Source organism: Xenopus tropicalis, chromosome 8, assembly GCF_000004195.4.
Source record: "Xenopus tropicalis strain Nigerian chromosome 8, UCB_Xtro_10.0, whole genome shotgun sequence".
NCBI lineage: Eukaryota > Metazoa > Chordata > Amphibia > Anura > Pipidae > Xenopus > Xenopus tropicalis.
Window position 1 is genome coordinate 139356612 of NC_030684.2, and position 24583 is coordinate 139381194.

General features: G+C 41.9%; 1 protein-coding gene and 1 pseudogene across 1 annotated transcript in view; both read right to left on the bottom strand.

Annotated features, from left to right (window-relative positions):
• The window catches only part of LOC100493781, a 99903-nt pseudogene extending 80853 nt beyond the window's left edge, over window positions 1-19050 (bottom strand).
• Window positions 19051-19927: 877 nt separating this feature from the next.
• Window positions 19928-24583, bottom strand: part of LOC100496351 (Fc receptor-like protein 3) — a 28707-nt gene continuing 24051 nt past the window's right edge. Inside the window, exon 9 of the mRNA XM_031891835.1 lies at window positions 19928-19941. Within this exon, the coding sequence (XP_031747695.1) occupies window positions 19928-19941 (14 nt within the window). The remainder of the gene's footprint in view (window positions 19942-24583) is intronic.

Sequence of the window (24583 nt, forward strand, 5' to 3'; positions counted from 1 at the left end):
TGTAACTAGGAGTAGGGGCAGAAGGGCCACCAATGGGGGGCACTAGGCATTTACCTTTTCTGCCTGCCAACCCCGAGTTACGGCATTTCTGGCTTGGCTTTAGCTTCAACGTTTCATTCTCATTACCTTCTAATTTGTGCCTGTATGTTACCAACCACTTAGATTGTAAGCTCTACAGGGCAGGGACCTCCTTCCTACTGTGTCTCATACTACATGGCACTTACTCCCTGTGTATTTATACTTATTTATTGTATTTATTATAACACTTGTCCTTCCTGTGTGTAATTGTGTATATTGTAAGATTGTACAGCGCTGCGTACCCTTGTGGCGCTTTATGAATAAAGTTATACATACATACATATACACATTCTCCAGCCCCTATAGCCACTTGTTCTGTCGCAGGGGAAGGGGTGAAATTGGAGAAATTTATTGTGGACAGTTAGTAAGGAGGAGTGACAGACAGGGTGATGAGTGGGGGTGTAGCACTCTTGGTCCTGCCTTGGGCGCATTAAAGGCATTGTAAACCCAACCCTTACACTGTCCCACTGTGCCCCCTAGTTACCTATAGAAGTTGCCAGAAATCGTAATTATAGATGTAATACAAGTCACCAATCAAAATTTTACTGACTAAAAACTTTATTATAAATGCAAAAGAATTCACCAATGAGAATGCTGATTCCCAGCACTATATCAGCCATCTTGCTGTTATCTTACATACAGAAATTATTGGGATGTCATTATATGGCACAGGAATCAGACATGGGGATAAAGGGACAGACTTGTTCAGTGCTGGGAAACTGTGCTTATTGCTCCCAACTCCAATTGCAGGAACAGAGAACAGGGAGCCGGATTTACACGAGATGGATCAAAAGTATTAATTAAGTTAAATTGTCAGAAATTTTCCCTGTCAAAACTGATTGTTCTAAAGTTATTGCAACTAAACAAGGAAAGTATGATGATGCGCGTGACTATTTGGCAACGTTTTGTGAGATTTGTGAGCACTATGCAGTGAAAATAGGCTCCTTACTGTAAATACATGTGTAGATGGATTACATGAGGGAGTTACATCTCCTTGACTGGAAACAGTAAATCAGATGGGTAATTTAGAATAGCATTATTTAGAAGTTTTACAAGATAAAAAGACAAAGAAAAAAAAGATGAAGAAAAGGTTACTAAATTATTTTTAAATTCTATAATTAAAACTACTGTAGGGACCTATAGGGTTAACATTCCTTATAGCTTTAAACCCTACACTTCCTTATTCATTGTTGCTGGGCAGATGTCCATGTATCTATTTTGGTATTTACATATTCTTCTATTATTGGCCCATACGGCTTATGACCACTTCCTGCCATACTTCAATAAAGTATTTGGTTAGGGGTGGATCTTTTTCTGTTGAACCAGATGGATGTTCCACTGAGCCTGGGATCAACAGGGCCCCAGTAAAGCTGTTCTGCCCCAGAGGTGCCTTTACCTCTGGAGAAGTCAGGGAGCACAGACCCTGTGAAAGAGGATTAATTATAGAAGGTCAGTTCTTGTTCTAACACTTTGTAGGAAAGTGAGTCAGATTAGTGTTAGTAAGAGCAGCCCCTTTGCTCCAACCAGGATATATATCAGGGAGTATTCTCCTTTTGCAGGCTCTGCTGCCTTAGTGAAGGCATCGCAGTAGTGACAAGCGGTGTATCCTTATTCTGCTTGCTCTGAATATGAACCTGCCAATCCATTGCTCTACCTCTGTATTGTGAGTATTGACATAACCTGGGTGGGTGCAGTTTTTGAAAAGGAATTCTGGTGTAGGAAGGGATGTAAGTAATTAGAGTTACTGGGGGTTACTTAACAAACTGCCCCCCTTAAAGAAACAAGACCAGAGAGTTTTGCTCTGAAAAGGTAGGAGGACAAAATTCCCATACCATGGTAAATTGTTGGAGACATTGCAAGAATTGCTTTAAAGTTTTCCATTTGAATTTTTATTTATTAATTGAGAGATGTAAATGGTATATGGTTTTTTTTCCTGTGTAAGAACTAAACCCATTTTATTCTGTAGAGCTTATCTCATATCTGATGTGCCTTCTTGGCCTATTCAAGTTGAATGGCTGCCCCATGGCTACACAGCAGCTTATTAATATACATTACTAGAGTTTCTGTAGCACAGACTGTATTTTTACCAGCTCAAAGCAACAATAATATTTACATTCATTTTTTTATTGGTATTACTGGCCCTTTATGAAGAATACCTGTGTAATGTGGAAAAATAGAGAAATAAACTTAATTAATGATAGAAAAGTTACACATTTCCATGTACCATTTATATAGGGGATCTAAAGATTGTTGTTCAACCAAACCTTACACAGTCATTGCTTGACTCTATTGAGGGAGTAACCCAGTTTCCCAGGGGTCAGGACAACAGGCTGGAAGATGCCAGATGATCGATTAGGGACACAGTTTTGGCCTTTAGCAGGAGTCAGTAACTGCCATGAAAACAGGATCCTTAGCAGTCACTTTTATTTAGAGAGACAGGAATCAACGTGGCCGCTAAGCTTAGCCAGAAAGAAAGGAGTGGAGCTCGGCTATCACATGGAGTTATTCTTCCACCAATAATTCTAACACAACCAGGAAACAGACATGAATTTTATCAATATCTCTGTAAAATTATACATACCGTATATACTCGAGTATAAGCCGAGTTTTTCAGCACCAAAAATGTGCTAAAAAATTAACCCTCGGCTTATACTCGAGTCAGGAGGAATACACGCCGTTTTTTTTTTTTTTTAAAGCCTGACCTGCACAAGCCCCTCCGGCGATTGCAGCCCCCTCCGGCGATTGCAGCCCCCTCCAGCTTCACCAGCACCGCCAGGCACCCAGGCTACCTAACAGTGCGCTCTTCTTCGTGCCTGGGCGGAAGTGGGCGGAAGTGACGTCACGCGGCCCTTCTTGTCCACTTCTCTTTTATGACCAGCCGGCCATCGATTCCCACCAACCCACCAGCCCCACTAAGAGTGCCTTCTTTTGTGCCCCAGGGAGAGAGGCACCCAGGCTACCTAACAGTGCGCTCTTCTTCGTGCCTGGGCGGAAGTGACGTCACGCGGCCCTTCTTGTCCACTTCTCTTTTATGACCAGCCGGCCATCGATTCCCACCAACCCACCAGCCCCACTAAGAGTGCCTTCTTTTGTGCCCCAGGGAGAGAGGCACCCCAGGCTACCTAACAGTGCTCTCTTCTTCGCGCGTGGGCGGAAGTGACGTCATGCGCCCCTTCTTTCCCACTTCTCTTTTGGGACACCGGCCAGTGATTCCCACCAACCCACTAGCCCCACTAATAGTGCCTTCTTTTGTGCCCCAGGGAGAGAGTGATGCCCCTGCAGTGTCAAGGTACAGTTACAAGTATTTTTGGGAAACTGCAGCCACTCTGTCTGCCACCATCATCTTATCCATTACCTGCACATACAAAGTAAAGTAAACATAAAGGGACATATGGCTAGCATAAAAATTATAATTGTGATGATAATTGTGTGTGTGTGACAAATAGACAGCTGAATTGTTATTACTAGATAGGCTTAAAGTTATGGTGACATTTACTGAGTCTCAATTAATGTAATTTTATTGGTATTTATGATTTATATTTATTAGGTATATATTTATAGGTATTTATTTTGATTATTGAAACTTAGCGGTAGCTGCTGCATTTCCCGCCCTAGGCTTATACTCGAGTCAATAAGTTTTTCCAGTTTTCTTGGGTAGAATTAGGTACCTCGGCTTATATTCGGGTCGGCTTATACTCGAGTATATACGGTATAATAAAACATGTTTACAATAACTCATTTTGAACATCATTGCAATATTATAAGTAAATGGATCATCTAATGGAGCCATCCAGGAAGCAGGAGAATATGTCGCATTATACACTTTATCCAAAGAAGCCATAAGAGCTGCAGGTTAATCTCCCTCTCTCACCAGATCTCCTGTATTTCGGTGAGTCTTGATGTGGTGCCAGAGCAAACACAATGTCCATATGAATATAAAGGGACACAATATCAGTCTCACAAGATTCAGCCAGGGAATCATTTGAAATTTGCCTGAAACCAAAAGTAATAAAGTTAATATGACTTTAGTTTCCACTTCCCACCTATACAGCTATACAGAAATACATAGTACAGTGCTGGAATGTATGCAGCCTGATATAAGTGCCCATCATTACTGTGCAGAACCCGACTCCCATGGCCCCCTGTCCAGCAGGGGAAAAGCTCATGATGTGCTCAACATAATTAAGAGTTGTACTGTACATACACTGTTTTCTATAAATGTGACATAAATAGGAATGCTGGGAATTAAAGTTATGATCGTAACAATTTGCAGCAGGGAGATTAAGTGCTTAAATTAAAAAGAGTGCGATAACCTTGTTATAATTTGCAGATTATTTTCTCAATACATGAGTTAATGTATCTGTATACGTTTCCACCCAACAAATGACTGGGCTGCAGACATCACTGAAATGCACATTGTCACTCTTACCTCCAGATAAATGACAATAGCTTGTAGTACCTAATACCTCCAATAGTTTGCCCCATTGTATTTGAAGACTGACATATCCCACTCCCCTTATTCTGACTCCAATTGCTGTGATGTGGGCAATCTGTGCCAGATAGCAGAACTCATCAGACCCTTGGAACCCCTAAAAAATTTTTATTAGGTGCAAATGTATAAATGCTGGAGTGGGGGAACAAATGTTGGATTGGATAAATAAGTGCTGGAGGTCAAAAAGAATATTGCTTTCCTAACCCCTGGAGTAGCTCCTCACACATGGAAAGTAGGAACAGGAAAAGAATGATGGGAGGAACTGACATCACATATAAGGAAGGGGAATGGGAGGGTCTACAGACTTAGAAATAAACAACTTGCAATATCACCGTGGTCACTAGGTGGCAGTGTAACAATGTATATGCATATAAACCCCTTCTTCTTCTTCTTCTGTACATACACATAGTAAGATATGGCTACACACAGCTAAGCATCATAGCTAGTGGGATTTCTGTTTCATCCTGCTGGAATGTATTGTTCTGCCATCAATATGGAGTCATACAGCTTATGTTACTATCAAGTACAAGGTGCTTGTTTTATGGACCAAACGGCCTTCCTGTAATTCAGAGCTTTCTGGATAACAGCATTTGAGATAAGGCATCCCATACCTGTGCCTATAAAATTAGACCTATATTTCTGATATTTACTATATATTATGATGATTATGTTACAAATGATATATTATGCATGGAATATAAAACTGATTTGGAAAGCACCATGGCTGCTGGTTGTGCCAATACTAAAGATAAATAGTATTATAGAGAGCCCTGACTAGTATAGATCAGCACCCACTGTGTTACACAAGAGAATTTTTTAAAAATATGGTGCCAAAAATCCATATACTTAGGTATAAATATAAAGCATACTTAATATGAATGCCTAATGGCCTGTCCATGTTGGGCAAAGTGAATGGCATGCAGAGATCCATAAATGAATATAGTACATATGAATTTTCTTGGCTGGCACTTCTTCAGATACAAAATGAAAATACCAGAGCACTGGGCACACTGTGCAATAAACAGGGCAAGAACTAGGATTCAGTTCTGGACAGAGTCCCAACAGCCTTGCCAAACCTAATCCTAATAGTTCAGCCTCTCCTTGCTTACAGGGGGAATATACTGACCTTTATACTTGTTAGGCAACATTTTAAAGATGTTCCATTTTCCTTCTGTGCCTAACCCTGTGAAAAGCCTTTCCCAGCTGACACATTGCAGAGATGCCCTTATACTGGCAAAGTCTGCACAGCTAAAATCCAGCGTTATAGTTCCTCCCTTATAGAGCTGTCTCTGCAGCATTATCTCAAAGGAGACCATGTTGTGATCACTGATCCCCAAATGCCCCCCCACACAAATGTTACAGATGAGTTCATTATTATTAGAAATCACCAGGTCCAACATAGAATCATTCCTAGTGGGTTCCTGAACCGCCTGAAATAAAAAGTTGCCATTTAGCATATTTACAAACCTACTAGCTTTTTCTCACTTAGCCACCCCATTACTCCAGTCAAGTCCCCCATAATAACAACTTGACCCAGTTGTGAAGCCTCCTCCATTTGCAACAATAGCTGGGCCTCATCCCCCTCATCTATACGGGGTGGTTTATAGCAAACACCAATGATCATTTTCTTTGTGACCTTCAGCCCTACTGAAATCTCTATCCAAAGGGATTCCACACCCTTTGGGTTCCTATCTCTGGTAATGTCTTTATTACATGGCTTTAAATCTGACTTTACATAAAGACAAACCCCTCCACCCTATTTAATCCCTCTGTCCCTCCTAAAAAGTGTATAACCATTTAAATTCATGGCCCAGTCACATGTCTCATCCCACCAGGTCTCAGTGATACCAATTAAATCATAATTGTCAGTACATGTGTAGCCCACTTTAGAATGATTCTTGTGCTGCTACCTGCTGATTACTTGTTCTTGGCGCTACAGGAGTCCTGAGCCCCCGCTTACTATGGGGGTTAACAGGGATTTCTCCCTTAAAGGCGTGCCTCCACCCAGGGATGGTGTTGTGGAACTATGATCCACCCCCTGGGAACTTAACAGTCTCTAGTACCTCTGCCTTGGATCCACACAGCCCCCGGTACCTTGCCCCTCCCTGGGGTAGTTGCTTACCGGCAGGTAGGTGATCCTTGATGCAGGAAATAGTCAGATACACACGGAGTATGATGAATTAGATGAATCGTTTATTAGGGCAGGGCATTAGAACCTCTCCAGGAGTGGCACATATTATTTCACACAGCAATGCAGGGCTTTACCTCCTCACTACTCATTGAGAGCTTTCTCCTGTTGGGCAACTCACGGTACTCGCGCCAAGTGTCTCCTTCTAGATGATCTCCCCGGTACTCACGCCAGAAGGCACCCCCTCTTGGGGTCCTTCCCGGTACTCGCGCTAGGCAGCATCACCACAGGCAGCCACCCCGGTACTCACGCCTAAGCCCCCTCAGATCCAGCCTCCTGGGCTAGCGGTGACCTTGTCCACCTACCTAACCACTTATGGCCCTGCACTCCGGCTGATGTAATGCCGGGAGGTCTTAACCTCACTTCCACTCCTGGAGGGGCAATATCCGCCCATTCTAAACTCCTGGTGTCCTACATATCACTCCTAGAGCGACCTATTACAGAACTACTATGTTAACTGTGCCAGGGGTGCACACTACCTGAGCAGCCCCTGGGCTAAAATGCCTCTTTACAGCACATGGCTGCATCCCCTTATATGGGCCTATGCACCACCCTGTGGCCATACCCTGAACTGCAGGTTTACACCCTATTAACTGTTTAACAACCCAGTCATCCCAGTGTCCCTGTTTCCCAGCACCACCCTGTGGCCTGTCCTAGGGGTTCCTGTCCTAAGGGCCCATTTTTGGTAAACCCCTACACATGTAATAGATTCCAGCTCCCCTAATTTCCCTGACAAGCTCTTTATTTCCTTCTTTGTTTTGGGAAAGTATAACTTTCAGTAGTGAAGGAGCCATTGTTGGGATCCAATTGTTAGTGTAGAAGGGATAAACCTGGGTATGGCTGTATCACTTACAAGGGAAGAGTGCACGTCCCTCTGCAATAAAGAGACACAGGGGTATTTCAGACCCGGGGACATGCAGTAGAACTCACTGTGGGACCTTTGTTATCCACTGTCTGTGGGTAGTTATGGGCCAATCTAAAGAGACATGGGCCTTATACAAATCCCTGTGCCCCACGGAACATTACCTGCTGCTGCTTCACAATAACAAAATACACATTGGTTTAAACTGCCCTGACCATGAATATACAAGGAGATAGTAAAACTGCATGTTGAGATATTATTCCTGCTCACCCTGTATGTGGATATGCACCATGTTGCTCCCCTTCCTCACACTGCCGGTTGGAGTTTGTACCTCACAGGTATATTTCCCAGAATCCTCCAGCTGAGCTGAGGGGACTCCATATTGGTTGGATAAACTGAATCCCTGCACATTGTGCCCATTTCTGTAGAAAGCAAACTGCAGCTCTGTAGTCTCTCTGTGTGGGCGGAGCTCTGTGTCACATGTTATGGTCATGTGATCTCCTTCTCTCACCTGATCTGGGGTTGCTTTAATTTCTGGAACAGTAAAAAGTTCTGCAAGAAAATACAGAAACATTAAAGTGATACTGACATGAAAAAACAACTTTTTCAAATATAAATCTACATAAAAAGTTGCCTATAGGCAATAATCCCAAACCCTGACTGTTTTACCAGCCTGACTGTCCCTTCTCAGCCTGTCAGTTACAGCTTCTAATGCTAAAAGCCTAATGCTGCACAAATATGGCCGCCCCCTCATAGAGGAACATGGGGGATCAGATAGGGAATGTAAAAGCTTGGACAAATACTTTTATGGCAAAATTATAAATAGCATGCAAAGACAATGTTATGACAGATGTAAAAATAATTTCATTTCTGGTGTCTGTATCTCTTTAAGGGGTATATTTATCATGCTATGTAAAAAGTGGAGTAAAACATTACTGGTGATGTTGCTCATAGCAGCCAATCTGATGCTTTGCTTTTCTAACTGTTGAAATCTAATTGCTGATTGGTTGCCCTGGGTAACATCGCCAGTAATGCTTCACTCCACTTTTTACACAGTATGATAAATATACCCCATAATGTACACTACAAACCAAATGTAATCTATTTATGTATGTATCTATGTTTGTACATTAAAGCAATGTTTAGTACAATAGAATGATTCTGAGGATCTAGGCTGTGGTCATGGATCTTTTCTGAAAGACCAGGGAAGCAGCAATAGTTTTTGGCTGAAATTCTCTGGGCACACTGGTTTTTTTTTATGTATACATGAAATCCTATTCAAAACCTGTGAACCTAAGACTTTCTGTAGGTCTCAGGAACTTGGCCTGCAGTGATCAACCTAAACCCCCCAGGATCATGTGATTGTGAGGTTAATTTATCCAGTCAGTGGCCATTCCTTAGTAGCCATGGCTGGTGGAGGGAGGCTTGTGTAAGCTTATGGTAAATTAGCTTCTACCTTTTACCCCAAACCACACCCTATATCACTTATTCCCTCGGGTGTGAGCCCTCGCTTGAGTTGGAGGCCAGGTAGTTGTGTTACTGTATCTCTCAATAAATGGGTGCCAGTAGTTTTTTTTTTTACTTTGTTTTTATTTTCATATTATCCGACATATCTGTTACATTTGTTGTGGTGTTTTGTCTTACATTTATGTCACATAGATAATAGTATGTTTAGAAAAGAAAATGTTTTTAATTTAACCTTTATAATAAAACTTGAACTTTTAGCTCATACCTGTTCTCTTTGGGCCTTGTGAGAATTTGCTTTCACTGTGAGTAAGTTGCCAACATTCTGTTTATTTGTTGACTCCTGGGGCGTCCGTGGTTTTGTTGGTTTGTATCTTGGTTTTGTAGGTTTTGGAGGTACTGGGTGTTCCTAAAGTGTTTCCGTGTCATACCATGTAGTTTGTCTGAATGTGTAGATTGTGAGATATCTGATTGCTTGTGGTAAGGATATGTATACGAGGTTGTTGCCTCCAGCCAGTCCATGTAAAAATGTGGTGCAATTTTTGTTTTACTAGTGTTATGGATGGGGTGTCTGGGGTTAACCATTGATGTAATATTGTCTTCCTGGCTGCCGCTGACAACCTCCCTGCCAATAGTTTTTCTGGTTTAGTTAAATGCGTATAGGTTGTGGTTGTGCTGAATAGCGCCCATTCTAGTTTTATTTGGAGGGTTTTTCCGTCACCTGTGTCCAATATGAGGCCACTTCATTCCAAAAAATTTGTAATTTAGGACATGACCATAGATTATGTATTAGGTTAGCGTTTGGGGAGTGGCACCTGAGGCATTTGTTTGAGGGTAAGTTGCCCATTTTATGTCTCCTTTCTGGGGTAAGGTAAGAGTTGTGAAGGATTTGTATTGCCATGTCTGGATATTTGGGATTTGGGATCAGCTTTATGGCCCCTGTATGTTGTTTTAGGATGTCTAATGTGTTTGTGTTTGGGATGTCAATTGTCCATTTAAAAGTGTGTGATTTTTCATTGTCAGTGTTGATTAAGGTTCTGATAGTTTGATATATGGTTGATGTATTTTGTTTTATGCTTTTTTTTCCAGATTTGGTTAGTTGGGTTGTTCTTGTCCTTGTCTGTTAGTTGTTTCATTATTTGTGTTGTGTAGTGAGTTATTTGCATGCGTAGGTACATGTGTGGGGCTGTAAATGGATATTTTTTGATCATATCAGTTTGGGATATTATTGTGAGGTCCTTTCCCATTAGATCATAGATATTATGGAGATATTATGTGTTTCCGTTCTGGGGATTGCCAGTGAGAAAGGGCACAATTTACCAGTTCCCTACACTTGCTAGGGGTAGGGCTAGGCCCCAGTGTTTCAGCACAGCCCAATGGGGGTGTTTAGATCCTCGGACAAGGGTACCAGGAGTGTGATGTTCATGGTTGCCTGTTACCACTTGCCCACCCAATGCTGCTGTGTAAGGTGGCCGGCCAGGCAGGCAGCCATATAGTAACTTTGGGTTGGCAAGCATTCCAAGAGTGAAACATGTTAACCTGCACTTTATAATATCTTAATGGCTGTTTGTATTTGTTACTTTATATTTGTCTGTTAATTAAAGCTGTGGCATTTTACATCCCAACCTGTTTCCAAGGGGTTGCTATGGTATAAAGGGATAAAGTTGGGGGGTTTATGGGAATTGAGTTGGAAGCCAGCTGTCTTGGTGCTGCACAGTCATGGGAGGTAAAACTGATTGGGCCCCTAAGTGCAGACAGAGCCAGCCTGTTAGATAGAGATGTTTAATACTCGCAGGCTTTCTAGTAGATTGGGCATGAAAAGAACTTGCACAACATTGGTTCTTGGGAATTTCACCTCAGATATTGGAAATTCAGGAACAAGTTAAACTTGCTCCCTGTTCTAAATGCACCTATTGAAGCAAAACCCATAGGGTCTCCCAATGGGAGCCTGGTCTTCTATATGGTTCCATTACTGAGTGATATCACATGATCCATATTTCCCATTTACTTTCACCTGGTGACAGACTGTTATAGATTTATCTGTAGGGCAAATTCCATTAATACCGTATATACTTGAGTATAAGCCGAGTTTTCCAGCACTCAAAATGTGCTAAAAAAGGAATCCTCGGCTTATACTCGAGGCAACTAACTTTGTTAAATAAAAATGAAAAAATGATCATACCATGAAGCAGGCAGGTACACACGCATGTCACACCCCCCCCCCCCACACGTCACACGTAGCGCCGCCTGGACCCGGGCCCTGCAGGACTAGTCGTCACAGCTGCTGATCTGCTGATCCGGTGCCCGAGCCGCGCACTGCCACCCCCCCACCCCCTGCCTGTGTGCATGGCGTCTCGTTTGTATGATGCACAGGGGTGCGCGCGGCGCGCTTAAGCGCCAAATTCGCCGCTGCGACGAGTAGTTCTGCAGCGCTACGTGGGACGTAGGTGCGGTGGGCATGCGACAGCATGCATGTAATGTGTTTACCTGCCTGTTACATGGGGAGCGGGGATGCATACATGCGCTTAAAATTGCTAGGCTACACCAACTGTCAACTTTAAGGGCCTGTGAGTCTGGGTAAATGAGTCCCAGCCCACTGTACAGCTGCACAGATTTGCAGGATCAAGTTACCAGGTATATTCATATGGATCAGGTTCTATTGCTTCCCGGAGGTAGCACATTGCTCTTTAAGTTGACAGTACAAAAGTTTATCACTTCTGGTTAATGAATTTTGTTAGTTCATCATTCCATGACACAATGGCAAAACAGAGAAAGCTAAATGGTACCCTGTAGGGTGTAAGAAACTTTTCCAACATAAATGGAGGTAAAAGTGAGCATACAGTAGGTGTTTGTTGAGGTCTTCTTATCTAAACAAACACTGCCATAATTGTTCTTTGTCAACAGGATTCGAGAAACATTTTCCCATTGTGCCTGTAACATTTATGTCTTATCTTAGTGCAATCATTAAAGCTGGGAATATTTTAGGATTTAGGGCTGTGCTCGGGTGCCGGATCTGCCGCAGTGACGAGTAGTCCTGCAGTGCCCAGGCAGTGCCCGACATGGTATGATCATTTTTATTTAACAAAATTAAAAACTAGGATTATTTAATTATTCAGTTAACTCAAATTGTTATACTGTGGGCTATACTGTGGGTTATACTGTGGGTTATTCTGTGGCTATACTGTGGGCTATACTGTGGCTATACTGTGGGTTATACTGTGGGTTATACTGTGGCTATACTGTGGGTTATACTGTGGGTTATACTGTGGCTATACTGTGGGCTATACTGTGGGTTATACTGTGGCTATACTGTGGGTTATACTGTGGCTATACTGTGGGTTATACTGTGGCTATACTGTGGGCTATACTGTGTGCTATACTGTGGGCTATACTGTGGGCTATACTGTGGGTTACACTGTGGGCTACACTGTGGGTTATACTGTGGGCTATACTGTGTGCTATACTGTGGGCTATACTGTGGGCTATAATGTGGGTTACACTGTGGGCTATACTGTGGGTTATACCGTGGCTATACTGTGGGTTATACTGTGGCTATACTGTGGGTTATACTGTGGCTATACTGTGGGTTATACTGTGGGTTATACTGTGGGTTATACTGTGGGCTATACTGTGGTTATACTGTGGGTTATACTGTGGGTTATACTGTGGGCTATACTGTGGGCTATACTGTGGGTTATACTGTGGGTTATACTGTGGGCTATACTGTGGGCTATACTGTGGGTTATACTGTGGGCTATACTGTGGCTATACTGTGGGTTATACTGTGGGCTATACTGTGGGCTATACTGTGGGTTATACTGTGGGCTATACTGTGGCTATACTGTGGGTTATACTGTGGCTATACTGTGGCTATACTATGGGTTATACTGTGGCTATACTGTGGGTTATACTGTGGCTATACTGTGGGCTATACTGTGAGTTATACTGTGGGCTATAATGTGGGTTACACTGTAGGTTATACTGTGGGTTACACTGTGGGCTATACTGTGGGTTATACCATGGCTATACTGTGGGTTATACTGTGGCTATACTGTGGGTTATACTGTGGGCTATACTGTGGTTATACTGTGGGCTATACTGTGGGTTATACTGTGGGTTATACTGTGGGCTATACTGTGGGCTATACTGTGGGTTATACTGTGGGCTATACTGTGGGCTATACTGTGGGTTATACTGTGGGTTATACTGTGGGTTATACTGTGGGCTATACTGTGGGCTATACTGTGGGTTATACTGTGGGTTATACTGTGGGCTATACTGTGGGCTATACTGTGGGTTATACTGTGGGCTATACTGTGGGTTTTACTGTGGGCTATACTGTGGGTTATACTGTGGGTTATACTGTGGGCTATACTGTGGGCTATACTGTGGGTTATACTGTGGGTTATACTGTGGCTATACTGTGGGTTATACTGTGGGCTATACTGTGGGCTATACTGTGTGCTATACTGTGTGCTATACTGTGGGCTATACTGTGGGCTATAATGTGGGTTACACTGTAGGTTATACTGTGGGTTACACTGTGGGTTATACTGTGGGCTATACTGTGGGTTATACTGTGGGCTATACTGTGAGTTATACTGTGGGTTATACTGTGGGCTACACTGTGGGTTATACTGTGGCTATACTGTGTGCTATACTGTGGGCTATACTGTGGGTTATACTGTGGGTTATACTGTGGGTTATACTGTGGCTATACTGTGGGCTATACTGTGGGTTATACTGTGGCTATACTGTGGGCTATACTGTGAGTTATACTGTGGGTTATACTGTGGGTTATACTGTGGGCTACACTGTGGGTTATACTGTGGCTATACTGTGTGCTATACTGTGAGTTATACTTTGGGTTATACTGTGGGCTACACTGTGGGTTATACTGTGGGCTACACTGTGGGTTATACTGTGGGCTATACTGTGAGTTATACTGTGAGTTATACTGTGGGTTATACTGTGGGCTACACTGTGGGTTATACTGTGGCTATACTGTGTGCTATACTGTGAGTTATACTTTGGGTTATACTGTGGGCTACACTGTGGGTTATACTGTGGGCTACACTGTGGGTTATACTGTGGGCTATACTGTGAGTTATACTGTGGGTTATACTGTGGGCTATACTGTGAGTTATACTGTGGGTTATACTGTGGGCTACACTGTGGGTTATACTGTGGCTATACTGTGGGCTATACTGTGGGTTATACTGTGGGCTATACTGTGGGCTATACTGTGTGCTATACTGTGGGCTATACTGTGGGCTATACTGTGGGTTATACTGTGGGTTATACTGTGGGTTATACCGGGTGCCTGTAGTTGTGTGTGTGGTGCCGGGTGCCTGTGTGTAGTTGTGTATGTGTGTGGTGCCGGGTGCCTGTGTGCAAAAATGTAGCAATTAAATTGAGATATTAACCTGTACAACCTTGCATGTGGTTATCTTATGTTGGATGTGCCTCATTTTCCAGCCCACACCTTGTGTTTATTAATATGGTAGTCATGTAAGCACTTGTGAGTATCCTTTTATTAAATAATTTGATTATTGAAACTTAGCAGTAGCGGCTGCATTTCCCACCCTAGGCTTATACTTGCGTCAATAAGTTTTTCCAGTTTTCTTAGGTAAAATTAGGTACCTCGGCTTATACTCGGATTGGCTTATACTCGAGTATATACAGTAATTATTGACTTTTTTTGTTTTTCATAATCCTGTTTTAAATAACCCCATCTTAATTTGTTCTATAATCTGATTTTTGCAAATAATAATAAGTTAGCCAGGTTTTGAGTGTCAAGTTTTAAACTGAATGTGACATTGGTCTCTGTTGGGACTTACCTGAGACTGAAATGGTTTTTTTATCACTGTAAGTGTCATAAGTATTACGACCAAAATATATTTTCACACTTCTTTCACACTTGTATGTACCAGATGCAGTTACATCCACTCTCCCTATCTGTAACTCAGAGCCACTGACTGGGGACCCAATGGCCTTATTGTCCTTGTAAAATACTGGGTTCCTTGTATCCAGTCCAGGCCAAGTGTGGCACCTGAGAGACAAGGAGTCCCCTTCATGAACAGCAGGGGGCGCCTGCAGGATGAGCCGATCTGAAATAAATGAAAAATGTTATACAAGCTGTAAGTGAATCTTCCCTTTCTAATCAGGGAATTTTCTGGACCATTTTCTAATTTGAAATTTTTTACTCACCTGATTTAATATCCAATGTAACAGGGTCACTTCTCTCACTGGCACCGGCCTGGCACTGGTAATCCCCACTGTATGATCGTATGTCTGACCATATTGTAGGCTGAATGACAAGGTTCTGCTGATCCCCAGGTATTGGGTGTCCATCCCTGTACCAGGAATATCCCAGGTTCCCTTGGGCAGTAGGAGCCACATTACAGCTCAGAGTTACAGACTCCCCTGGGAATATTGGGGTCCAGTTTGGGAAGAAGGAAACCACAGGTCTCACAGCAGCTCCTACAGGCGTAAATTAAGCAATAAGCAATAATTCCACATTGCAATACGTAATATTACATAATTGATAATGATACAATTATAAAATTCTGGGCAGTCACAATGTTGGAATTTACCCATTGCATCTAAACTATCTTGTATCAACTTTGTTGCTGCATAATTATATAAAGTAATTCCCCAAACCTCCCAACATTCCAAATGAAACAACAGGTCATGCCTCGCTATGACTTGTTTGAAAGAAAATAAATGGTAAGGCTTCCTGAAATGGTTATACATATATGGGATCTATTATCCAGAATACTTGAGACCTGTGTTTTTCCAGATACAGTATCTTTCCGTAATTTGGATCTCCTTACCTTAAGTCTGCTAAAAAAAAGTAATTTAACCATAACATAAGACCAATAGGATTGTTTTGCTTCCAATAAGGATTCGTGCAGCTTAGTTAAAGTACAAGCTACTGTTTTATTACTACAGAGAAAAAATATAAATCTATCTGGACATGAAAGGGTTAATGAAGGTGAGGCGTGACAGGGCTAAGAAGGCAGAGAGGCAGAAGGGTTTCAGTGAGGTGCTAGATAGAAGGAAGGAGACTGTAGGGAACAGTGCCCCCCCATCTGCCCTAAAATAGTTTGGTAAGTGGGGGAGTTTATGGTACCTGGGAGTCTTCATCTGGTGGATATTTTGGGTCAGTCACAGCAATGGGCTGGGGGGGGGAATGCTTGCCAGAGTGGGAAGGTGCTAGTATGCCTTGCATAAGTGAGTTCAGTTCAGCCTCCTTGGGTAATGGCCCCGGGAGGTGGGGGATTAGAGTGAGGCCAACCCTTCTTTCACTTGCCCACCTTGGCACAGTGTGGCAGTTTGACTTTAGGGCGAAGGCAGATGAACCATTAATCTCAGCCCTGCACTTTTCTGCCTGGCGGATCTGCTTCGGGACGCCCAGCGGGGTGGATCGGCAGCTAGCCGGGAAAATGCCTGCCCTTGCCCTTAGGGGTTTTGCTGACAACGTGCCTTGGTGCTGCCCTTGTCAGTTATTGTTTTAAATTAGAATTATTTGCTTACAATGAACTATTGGAGATGGCCATCTCATAATTCTAATCCATCCCTGTATTTGATCACAAGCAGTTATACAATCCCTCAGTACAATTATCTTGTGTATTAGAAATAGTTTAAAAGTCTTCTTACCTGAGGTTTCAAAACAAACGACTGTCAACAGGGGGAGAAAATCTGTAAATACACAGAATATTAATATATTAACAAATAGAAAATATATATATATGTGTATAAGACAGATAATATTGGTAACCCCCAACATTCATCATGTTCAATAGCCTTTGTGTGTATATTCCCAGATGGACTTCAAGGTAGCAGAAATGTTCCAGTTAAGGAAACAAGAGACAAGCTGGATTTTGATCCCTTTTCCTATTGGCTGTCAGTGCCTTTCTGGCAATCTCATGTTGGTAGATAATGTGTAGATAAGTGTAGGGTTCCCCTGGGTACAAAGCTCTGTGCCTGATGCCCTATCAATGGCCCCGCAGGCTCAAAGTGTATAGTACTGGCACATCTCTCCTTTATATGTCTCTAACCATTACAGCTTCATGTTGCACCTATCAAAGCTCATAACAATTGCACCTACAGTGATTATAAAACATGATTGCAGCCTGTATAAAGAGTTAAATGGTCTTGGGATTTTGTGATAAGACTGAAGTCGTACGAGTAGAAGTTCCCTTAGAATATACAACAAAAGGAGACATTACCTTAGGGGCCGACTCATAAAAGGTATTTCATGTTATTAAAATATTCCTCAGTGTTGGGTCCTGCCAGGCTGTTTAGTTTACTGTAACTCTGTTTGCCCCTCATGTATATAACATTTAATTAACCCTTTCACCATTATCTCTTAAGACATTGCATCTATTAAGACACCTCTATAACTATGAATCTAATAAACCAAGTTTCTGGACTGATATCAATCTCTTCTGCTGCGTATATATAAAATATATTTATTATTGAATCTTGAATAGACAATAACAGTACCGAGGGCAGCACAGAATTCATTTGTAAGTATAAAATAAACTGCAATGTACTTACGGATTAGGGCCATTGGGTAACACTGTGCATAGAGTCAGTAGGTCAGTAGGGCTGTACAGTAAGTGAGTTCCTGTGTAACTGCAGCAACACAGTGTCATTATATTTCATATACAGAGCTGTGATCACAGGAAATACACTAAGGTGTTACTGGTTTGTGTCGCTGCCACATCTATTAATGTAACAGGAACAACACTGCCCGACAGAATGGCAAAAGTTTATTCAATGCTTAAAACTAAATTTCTCAAATATACAACAGCTGTTCCTATAGTCTGATAGTGTAAGAATCTTTACAGCCTTCATACATCACCAGCCATTAAAACTTATCTGGCTTTTAAAATCAGCCCATTAAAGGGTTTTTATGTGTTTTTATTAAAAACTTCACAAGAAAGAATTAACATTACTCTAACATTCAATTTAACATTACAGACCAACATGCCGGCCAATAATTACAACTTACAACCAAAATTCACCCCCCCAGTCCACTGGCCAAATGTCCTGATGAAGAACCTGACAAATGGACAAAAGCAGTCTCAGTCCTGGGAAGAGTCTAGGCCTTTGCCATGGGTTTCCAGAAGAGGATGATGGAAAATCATCCATAGGAATTTGTTGCTCCCGGGGGTCTGAAGTAGAAAAATCCAAAATAGTGAGTTTGGCAGGTCCAGAGAGTTCCAAGTCCCATGTAAGAACACAGACTAATAATGTTAAAACTACTAGAAAACCTGGGAGAAACATATTGTTACCTGAACTATGGCCTCATGGGGATCCCAGTTGAGACCACAAATACCCAGTATGCCAGGCAGCAGTTAACAGGATAAGGGCAGCTAATGTGAGCCCTGGTATCATGGCACTGGGATGCACAGCTTGGCCAACTCACTAACCATTGGGCACTGGGACGTGCAGCTTGGCCAACTCACTAACCATTGGGCACTGGGACGCGCAGCTTGGCCAACTCACTAACCATTGGGCACTGGGACGCACAGCTTGGCCAACTAACTAACCATTGGACACTGGGACGCACAGCTTGGCCAACTCACTAACCATTGGGCACTGGGATGCGCAGCTTGGCCAACTCACTAACCATTGGGCACTGGGACACGCAGCTTGGCCAACTCACTAACCATTGGGCACTGGGACGTGCAGCTTGGCCAACTCACTAACCATTGGGCACTGGGACGCGCAGCTTGGCCAACTCACTAACCATTGGGCACTGGGACGTGCAGCTTGGCCAACTCACTAACCATTGGGCACTGGGACGCGCAGCTTGGCCAACTCACTAACCATTGGGCACTGGGACGTGCAGCTTGGCCAACTCACTAACCATTGGGCACTGGGACGCACAGCTTGGCCAACTCACTAACCGTTGGGCACTGGGACGCACAGCTTGGCCAACTCACTAACCATTGAGCACTGGAACGCGCAGCTTGGCCAACTCACTAACCATTGGGCACTGGGACGCACAGCTTGGCCAACTCACTAACCATTGGGCACTGGCATGCACAGCTTGGCCAAGTCACTAACCATTGCAGAACTGCTAACTGCTATAGTGGGGGGCACTAGGCATTTACCTTTTCTGCCTGCCAACCCTGAGTTGTCTTCTGGCTTGTCTTTAGCTCCAACTTCTCATTCTCCAGCCCCTACAGCCGCTTGTCCTATAGCAGGGGAAGGGGTGAAATTGGAGCGGGGGTGTAGCACTCTTGGTCCTGCATTGGGCACATTAAAGGCATTGTAAACCCAACCCTTACACTGTCCCACTGCGCCCCCTAGTTACCTATAGAAGTTGCCAGAAATCGTAATTATAGATGCAATACAATTCACCAATCAGAATTTTACTGACTGAAAACTTCATTATAAATGTAAAAAAATTCACCAATGAGAATGCTGATTTCCAGCACTGTGTCAGCCATCTTGCTGTTACCTTACATACAGAGATTATTGGGATGTCATTATATGGCACAGGAATCAGACATGGGGATAAAGGGACAGACTTGTTCAGTGCTGGGAAACTGTGCTTATTGCTCCCAACTCCAATTGCAGGAACAGAGAACAGGGAGCCGGATTTACACAAGATGGATCAAAAGTATTAATTAAGTTAAATTGTCAGAAATTTTCCCTGTCAAAACTGATTGGTCTAAAGTCATTGCAACTAAACAAGTAAAGAATGATGATGTCTGTGACTATTTGACAACGTTTTGTGAGAATTGTGAGTGCTATGCAGATTTTGATAGTAAAAATAGGCTCCTTACTGTAAATACATGTGTAGATGGATTACATGAGGGAGTTACATCTCCTTGACTGGAAAGAGAAAACAGTAAATCAGATGGGTAATTTAGCATAGCATTATTTAGAAGTTTTACAAGATAAAAAGACAAAGAAATAAAAGATGAAAAAAATAAAACTACTGTAGGGAACTATAGGGTTAACATTGCTTATAGCTTTAAACCCTACACTTCCTTATTTATTGTTGCTGGGCAGATGTCCATGTATCTATTTTGGTATTTACATATTCTTCTATTATTGGCCCATAAGGTTTATGACCACTTCCTGCCATACTTTAATAAAGTATTTGGTTAGGGGTGGATCTTTGTCTGTTGAACCAGATGGATGTTCCACTGAGCCTGGGATCAACAGGGCCCCAGTAAAGCTGTTCTGGCCCAGAGGGACCTTTATCTCTGGAGAAGTCAGGGAGCACAGACCCCATTAAAAAGGATTAAGGTCAGTTCTTGTTATAACACTTTGTAGGAAAGTGAGTCAGATTAGTGTTAGTAAGAGCAGCCTCTTTGCTCCAACCGGGATATATATCAGGGAGTATTCTCCTTTTGCAGGCTCTGCTGCCTTAGTGAAGGGGCCACAGTATTGACAAGGGTATCAGGCTTAGACTCATTCTCCCTGATCCAGGTAAGCTGTATGGGATCCAGGTAAGCTGTATGGCCAACTCACTAACCATTGGACACTGGCATGCACAGCTTGGCCAAGTCACTAACCATTGCAGAACTGCTAACTGCTATAGTGGGGGGCACTAGGCATTTACCTTTTCTGCCTGCCAACCCTGAGTTGTCTTCTGGCTTGTCTTTAGCTCCAACTTCTCATTCTCCAGCCCCTACAGCCGCTTGTCCTATAGCAGGGGAAGGGGTGAAATTGGAGCGGGGGTGTAGCACTCTTGGTCCTGCATTGGGCACATTAAAGGCATTGTAAACTCAACCATTACACTGTCCCACTGCGCCCCCTTGTTACCTATAGAAGTTGCCAGAAATCGTAATTATAGCTGCAATACAATTCACCAATCAGAATTTTACTGACTAACAACTTCATTATAAATGCAAAATAATTCACCAATAAGAATGCTGATTCCCAGCACTATATCAGCCATCTTGCTGTTACCTTACATACAGAGATTATTGGGATGTCACTATATGGCACAGGAATCAGACATGGGGATAAAGGGACAGACTTGTTCAGTAAGCTGTATGGGATCCAGGTAAGCTGTATGGGATCCAGGTAAGCTGTATGGGATCCAGGTAAGCTGTATGGGATCCAGGTAAGCTGTATGGGATCCAGGTAAGCTGTATGGGATCCAGGTAAGCTGTATGGGATCAAAGTCACTTGGATGGAAACCATTCTCCCCAGCGGTGTATCCTTATTCTGCTTGCTCTGAATATGACCCTGCCAATCAATTGCTCTACCTCTGTATTGTGAGTATTGATATACCTATCCCTGTATAGCTATTGTCTCGGACAATAAAACCAGTTCTGTTCGAGTTTCATGCAAGAACCTTCTTGCGTCCTTTCTTTACTATTTCTGCACACAGCTAATGATTTGTAGTTGCACTACCTCCCCCTTGATCTTTCCACATAGCGAAAGCCCATCCTGTGTGCACCCCATGCTCTATAGCCTATCTAGCTGGTCTTTGCCTGTTTTACAGCCAAAAAGGGTTTATACCACTATTAAAAGTGCAGATGTTTATGAAAGTTCTGTATGTACCCAATATGTACCCCATGTGCCAATACTGTATCCACCCACTCAGGTTATTTATATGCCTAATCCACAAGAAGGATACAGAGGTCATGACAAAATAGAGGGCAATATTCCGGTCCCCACAACACAATTCTGTAACCTTTCCTCTCATATCAGCAAAACCATTATGATTTGCCTGCAGACAATATGGTCACACTGACAAACCACAAAGGTCACTGAAGGTGCCTGTGATTTGAAGGAAAGAACATAACGACAAAATACACTAACTAAATGAAATGCCTTTTGAGATTTGTGAAATTGATAATGACGTTAATTTGATTGTAAATGGTTCTCCAGTTTCTTGTCTTGTGGATACCAGGGATACTCGACTTTTTAATGCAAAAGACTTGACTGCTTAGCTCCCTATAACTGGTAAAACTATTATCACAGTAGGGGTAAGTAATCATATGTAACAATTACCCCTATCTATGGAAGTACCTATTGTAATAGGACCTTTATCAGCATATCACAGTTTTTGCCTTTCCTCAGATTGTCCCATAAATGTATTAGTTATTATTATTAATTTGTAAATTGGGAGCCATTGTTTACTGTACTCTTGATAGAGATTATATTGACATTCCTAAACAATCGTTTTATTCCCCCCCCCCCTTGGTATAATATCTAAGCCTTATAGTATGTTTTTGGGTAAAAGAACCTAGAGAACTTAGCTCAGTTACCCACCAAATGATGTTGGTAAAATTAATCCTTAACCAATCAAAATTAATGTTGTTTTTGTCATGGATTTAATGGGCTAGCTCAAAAACATACTGAGAACTATAGACGTGTGTCCTATTATAGCTATTAGTTATATCCAGTTATTAGATGTCTCCCTGGGTGTCTAAAAAAATGGTTGCCATGATTTTTTGAAAAAAGTTCTGATATTGTGTTATCAAACCAACTGATTTTGTTTTGTCCACATACTTAATACCAATTCCTAACTTCAGCACATACTAAGCACCTAGCAGTTTCTAAGCTCAATAGATATAAGCCTAAACTAATGTCACATCCACAACTTATATTTCAGAAATGTAAAATTCTTAATCCAGCTACACTCCATTACCGTTATAGGATTGAAGCCTGAAACATTGCCTTTGGCACTTGAGTAAAGATTCATATTTTTCAAAACAACCGGAGTGCTGCTGTTTTCATCATTTTTGCTATATAGGCAGTAATACTCTCATCTGGCTGATGGCTCTTAACAGTCTCAAATATGGTGGGAGCAAAATGATTTTTAAGTTGCTTAATAATTTCCTCAAATGGGCAGTCACTGGGTTTAGTGGGGGATACAAGAAAGCGCACAATCTCATAAGTCTTTGAGCCTATGACACTCAGCAGCACTGCACATCTCTGCACAGGGTTTGTCATATTATTTGCTTCTAGAAAGAAATGCAATCCTTCTGCATAGGAATCCCAGGAGGATGGCCTGGCAATGTCAAACTCTTCTGTGTGGCCCAGGGACACCATTATGGAGCAATAAAGTCTCAAGGTTTCTCTTTACTCATTGACTTTAGATTTTTTAATGTGTTAATCCCATCCTCGTCGCCAGTGTTATATTCTATATTCTATTCTATATTCCGTATTATACAAGAGGTTCACAGCAGCTGGTAGTGGAACAAGCTTTACTTAGAACAAAACATGGCTGAACTGCGAACAAGTAGGGAGGAAGGAAAGGATAGACAGGCAATGTTAGGGGAAACAATTATCAGCAGCCATCTAGTGATCATAATAGTCAATACATAATAGTCAATACACAATACACACGAACAGTATGCTTTAACTTTATTCTCTCCACATACACAGCTGAGGTTGCTCTCCTAGCCTTGGGTCTTATTGGCTTCAGTGGTACATACTATGGCTACACCCCTACAGTAATATGCGGTTATAGTTCTTCCAATATCCTGTACATTTCTCTCTTATTTTCTCTTAAAGGTTCCTCACTGCACTGCTGCTCAGATTCCAGATTAATTTGGTGTTTTGTAAACTACTTTCAAACTCTTGGTAAAAGCATTAACTGAAATGAATCATGTTTTGCAAAGCTACTTTCCTTTACTAAACCAAGCACTTTGTTTTCAGGGAAAAATAAATTTCTTTAGATGGCAGCATTCCATTACATATTCAGATGCAACTTAGTATCATAATTTCATACTTTAATATCAATATCAATTATATCATATACAGACACAATTTTATATCTCAAAACTCACTTTTTGAGTTGATTCTTACATGGAACCCTTTGGCTATTAAGCAATCATTTAAGGGCACCCCCTTCTACACATATTTCCAAATAATCTATACCCCCCCCCCTTATTTGCTTGTCTATGGCAGAAACATCTTGTTTAAATCAATGGCAAAACACATCATCAGGTATATTTACATATTTGTACTTTATTTCTGCTGATTTGTAAATACTACAAGACACAGTTAATATAATGAAAACAATATTTCAGTTTTCAATACTAATCATTACTGTTTTCCTGTGTTTGTTAGTTGAGGGTCTCAGGAAAGAAGTTTAATATATTGGCCAGTCAGAGAGTTCATATAACACACAAGCTTTTCTTGGCTTTATTTGGAGTTGATATTCCCATAGATGCAGGAGGTGTTGCAGGTCTCTTGGTTGGGGGCTGATGTCAGTTTACCCCTCTGTATTACAGCATATGTAACCGAGTGTTCATCCTGAATAAATCACAAGCAGTTATTATCTAGAACAGGATAACTACACATATGGCACTTCACAAGAGGCTCAGAGATACAAGAGTTGACTTGTAACTCAGTACAAGTACAAAGAGTCAGAAATGTTTATCCTAATAAAGGGATGAAAATTTCCCTTTTTGAATATTTTTTCTTCATTTCATGGCCTTTTATTAAAAACAACCCTTGTCAATTTGAATGATAAATTAATAATTAACAACAATAATAATAATAA